This window comes from Asparagus officinalis, chromosome 3, assembly GCF_001876935.1.
Source record: "Asparagus officinalis chromosome 3, Aspof.V1, whole genome shotgun sequence".
Classification (NCBI taxonomy): domain Eukaryota; kingdom Viridiplantae; phylum Streptophyta; class Magnoliopsida; order Asparagales; family Asparagaceae; genus Asparagus; species Asparagus officinalis.
The window spans coordinates 10,223,721-10,229,036 of record NC_033796.1 but is presented as its reverse complement, the minus strand read 5'-3'; the positions used below and the strand labels follow the sequence as shown (position 1 = coordinate 10,229,036).

At 36.8% G+C, this 5,316-nt stretch overlaps 1 protein-coding gene across 1 annotated transcript; it reads right to left on the bottom strand.

Annotated features, from left to right (window-relative positions):
* Window positions 2,691–4,339, bottom strand: LOC109834609 (uclacyanin 1-like). The gene is made up of 3 exons (XM_020402645.1): window positions 4,174–4,339; window positions 3,321–3,668; window positions 2,691–2,902 (listed from the first exon to the last, which is right to left on the bottom strand). The coding sequence occupies exons 1-3, from the start codon at window positions 4,337–4,339 to the stop codon at window positions 2,691–2,693; spliced, it is 726 nt and encodes a 241-aa protein (XP_020258234.1).

Here is a 5,316-nt window from a genome sequence, read left to right as displayed (position 1 = left end):
CTCCAAGCTTTGAAAAAATCAGATTCCCAATGTATAGAGGCCCTAGGGGTGTATTTATAGGCTTCGGATGCCCTGTTTTTAGATAAGAATTCATGATTTAGCCTTATCTTTAGTTAATAATAGCTCTCTCATGTTCAAGGATAGCCTTAATGTAGTTAGGGAGGCTCCGGAACTCTCAAAACTGATCAAAAACCGTCGAAAATGAGTCTAGGGGCTTCATTCTGTGTGAAACAACCCTGTCTATTTGGCACATGTGTGAAACAGTTCGGGGGTTGTCTCATATATGTGTGAGACACCTTATTGTACGAGATAGTTCGGGGTGTCTCGCATATGTGCGAGACAGTTTGTACTGCCTTTAGTATTTTGGCTCTAATTCTTTCATACGACCTCAGAATGATGTGATTCAAGTTGCTTTGGAAAGATGACAAAAAGACCTACAACTTTGTCTTTTGAGATTTTTTGGATTCGAATTGCATCATGGTCAAAATTTTAGTTCTTCATACTCGCGCTTCTATTTTCTTCTCGAATCATGCATTCTAAATCTTGTTGTTGCTTCATTGCTTCGTGTATTCCTTTACTTTCTCCTTAGCATTGAATAATCCTCTTTGACTCAGACATCGATATTCATCGCCTTTTTTTATCTCGAGCTGCGTGCAGGAACCTATAGGTAATTTTTTGACGCCTACAGTTAAAATCTACTATTATTAGTTGTAAAACTCTAGAGAAAGTTTGGTCCGATAAACCTGCAGATTATTCTAATCTTAGAATATTTGGTTGCCCTGCATGTGTGCATGTTAGTCAAGGAAAACTTGAGCCGCGAGCGAAAAAGTGCATAGTCCTAGGTTATATATCGGGTGTTAAGGGCTTTAGGTTTTTGTGTCCAGATCCAAAGTCTCCTAAAATTATTATTAGCCATGATGTTATTTTTGATGAATCAGCTATGTTCCATCAGAAACAGTTATCGGTTTTAGTTGTTGATAAGGTGCGCACTACAGGATATAAGGTGGAGTTAGAAAATCGTGATTCAGCTCTTTAGCAGGATAAGACTACGGGAGTTCAGCAGCTAGATCACGTTTAAGTAGATTAAATACCTTAGCATCTGTAGGAAGAGTAGGAATACACTATTGCTAGAGATCAGTCTAGACGAGATATCTGACCACCGCGAAGATATGAAGATACGGTAGCTTATGCATTATCTGTTGACAATTTTGTATCCTTCAGCTATTCAGAAGCTACTTAAGATGATGACTTCACTAATATTTATGGTCGTCATGCGGACAATTCAGTCGATTTGTTGATGAGGCCTCTTTCAATTAGAAAGTTCAAGCCGGGCTTGGACTTGATCGATACGTACCACACTTAGATGCCCTGCGGGGCTATGGAGAATGTGGAGTAAGTTAGCTTATTTTGGAGTAAGGAATATTCTACGCATTTGAGTCAAGGTGGAGATTTGTTATAGGTTGCCTCAAATACTCAAATCTATATTGCTTTGGGAGTTCTTTTTTTGCTTGGTTTGTTTTGATCAAGAGTTCTACTTACATTAGACTTTGCACAACCAATCATATTAGAGGTTTATTTTTACTTGGACTCTTGTTGGGTTTTAGGACATGTGGACTTCTATTCCTATTAGAACTCTTATTCCTTAGACAGCAAGGAGCTAGGATCTTCGAGGCTATATAAGAACAGTCTTTCAAGCTAATAATTATCAGCAATCTTCAGAGCACCAGTCAAGAAGAGAGGGTTATTTTGTGAAGCCTATTTGATATTATTCTCTTTTTTTTCTTTTAGTTAAGAGTTGTATTAGTATTTTAGGGTGTTATTTGGAATTGAGAGATTGAAATATTCCACATTGTATTCCTCATAATTAGTAAAGTTTTTCTCCTGCTTCGCCCATGGACGTACGCTACAAGCCGAACCACGTATATCGTTGTGTTTATGTATTGCTGATATTTTTCGTACTCTCGTGTGATTGATATTAGTTTATACTGGGGAATTTGTCATAACAAGAGGGGTGTTCTAGTATTTTGAAGGTTATGGGGGTTATCTGATAATCTTTTGATATTAGGCCTTCTTATAACACATCTTTCAATTTGGATAACTTCATAACGGATTCAGATCCTCTCCACTATAAAAAAAAACAGTGGAGGGACCACTACATAATCACGGCCATTGATTATGTAGTTAATGGTTGTGATTTTTTCTTTTAGTGCAAATTAGGAATGAGTGTAATACACGGGGGTATGGTAAGTGTTAGATTTAGATTGTATCATAACCGCCTACTAAATAATCAACGATTGAGATTAAAAGCAGTGGTCTCTCCACTACTTTTTTTGTAGTGGAGAGAATCCAAATCCCTTCATAACATACTATTCTTCGCCTGACCGTAGATGCACGGCTACTTACTTGTTTGTGCATACGCCTACTATATATATAAAGAAATTGATTCATTCAGAAAAAAAAAACAAAGTTTGGAAAAGAGGAAGATTACAATTATACCAAACACTTAATTCAACTCGCGTAGACTCTTTATATATTCATCACACAACTGACATGAATCTATTAAAAACCATGAAATCTCACACCACACCAGACACCAATCAAATTAATCACGTACATACTCACTAACTTATTCCATAACGTATCATCTTCAGTGCTATTAAATTAAAGATCGAGAATTAATTAATTAATTATCACGGCTTCACAAAGATGAAGAGCTTCTGGCCCATTTGGCAATGTTTGCCGTGGGCCTTGCCGCAGATGTACCACTTCCTCCCTGGTGACGTCAGCTTTATGACGTCGTATCCGCTCGTCAGAGCCTCGGTCGCCTGAGGTACCTTGCAATAATTGAATTCCGGCCCGCTCACCTTGTAGACGTTGTGATATCCGCGTGGGTACTTGAACACTGTACTTATATCATGTAATAGGAACGTTAATACAATCAAGAAAGAAAAATATACTTTTGCTAAGATTATTTACTTACTGTAGTATATAATTTCAAATATCTAGACATGAGTTTTTTGTGACATCACATTACAAAAACAAAAGAAAACTGTATCCTAGAGGAGCTGTTTAGCAACTGTCCACTAACCACATTAGTGGAACTAGGTTAGTGGATTTAAACTAACGAAAGGCTAAAATTTTGTTTGGCAAAATTTGAACCAGATTGGACCTTAAACTAGAATGGTTCTGAACCAAGAGAAAGTGGTACAAAACTAAACTGGTTTATGCCACGAACATTTTAAGAGGGACCTGCCAAGCTAAAATAAAGTATTATCATCACCAAACAAGTTAAAAATTACAAATCAAGAAAATGTTTATACCGAGAGAGTCTCCAACCCTAAAGTCTCTTCCACGAGCCCAAGCAGCATAATCGAAAGTGAGCTTCCACCCAAAAGCATCACCAACGAAATGATGCACAGGGTGTCGACCAACAGGTGGTTTTGGTGGCATATATGGTTCAGGCTTGACATAGATGAACAACTTTTGGCCCATCATGCAATGTTTTCCATAAGCTTTGCCACAAATGTACCACTTTCTTCCTGGAGTTGTGAGGGTTATGATGTCATAACCGGTGTCCATGGCTTCGTTGAGTGGTGGAACTTTGCATTTGTTGAAGTCATAGCCATCCACTTTATAGACGTTGTGATATCCCTTTGGATACTTGAAAACTACAATATAAAAATTTAACTATAGGATTAGTGTTATATGAAGATGCCTGATGTAGCTGCTTATAGCTCATGTTGTATTTCTTTTAATCACATATTACGTCTAGTTTTCATGACAATGTTGTTTTTCAGTTAGTTTTTAAATTTCTGTATGAATATCACGAAGTTATAGTTCATCTAACTAAGAACTAACTGTAGTTACACCTTATAGGGGTGATAAATTACAAAATAATAAATAAATAAATAAAAATAAAAAGCCACATTTATGGTCTTAAGGAGAACTTATCACAGCTCAACTCATTTGCTAGCACTTACCACCATGTAACTTGTGGTGGGAAAGCGCGCTATCTACACCATATCCTCCTAAAGATGTCAAACTCTAGAAGGATATATAAATGCTAATAAACCGAGTTAATTATAAGGTAAACTTTTACTAGATATATTATAACATAAGCATATGACCGCTAGATGGAAGCTGTATGAGCTAGTTTGATAAAAATATATGTACCAAGTTTGTCTCCGACATAGAAGTGACGACCCTTAGCCCAAGCTGCGTAGTCGAAGTTGAGGTTCCAACCATAGTGATCACCCACATAATGCGTCGTTGCTCGAGCCAACGATGGAAGAGCAGCAAAGACCACAACAATGGCTGCAATGAACGGAGAAAGAGCCATTGATGTTGTAGTGCGCGCTCTCTCTCTCTCTCTAGTTTTGAATTAGCTAGGTATATTATTGTAGAAGAAAGTTGAGTGCATGTTTCATGAAGTCGGGGTCTCTATTTATAGGTTTATCATTATATGAGCAATGTCACTTGGAATTAGTGTTGGCCGGCGATATGCCATAAAAAATATATATCTCTCTCTCTACAGTCATGAATCGAAGTCCACTAATCCACCAAAAAAAAAAGTATCTGTGTGACTTGGTCACAAGATCATAGGTTTAAGGGCATAAGAACACGATGCGTGACGTATTATTAATTACCTATGTTAATTTCACTAAGGTGATGGTCAATCATTGAGTTTCCATAGAAAGATCAACAAATTATCACAAATATCTTTTAGACTAATTCTTTTCCCTGACCCACTTCTAGATTCAAACTTGTTTCTTTGTTTGTTATATGTCAAACGGGGCCGCTAGTGGCTGTTAATTGCCAAATACTACAGTTAGCAGGGTTGATTGTGAATAGACCCTTTGGTACATCGCTCTATTGCAGATAGACCCCTTGAGTTTTGATTCCTATAACCTCTGAAGGCCGATCTATTTGTCAAAAATTAGTTCTCTCTCTCTCTCTCTCTCTGAAGGCCTATTTGTCAAAAATCATTTCTAACATAATTAACCCTGGTTAATATTTAAAGAACAGAATGTAGCATATTCCAAGTGGCCGCCTTCAAAGTATTATCATTGTCTTTGATGTTCTAACATAAGCAGTTTTTAAAACCTGGGATTAGGTATTTATTGTTGTCTTTTATTACCCATACGGCCATACATAATCGATTACTTGTTAGTGTATTTTTATTATTAAGAATTGATCTTAGTACGACGCCAGAATAATAAATTCCAGAGTTCTTATACCCTAATTGTTGTATATAGAGAATTCTTATATCTTTAAGCTAAGTCTTCTTCATAACTTAATATATTTTTAAATAGGGGT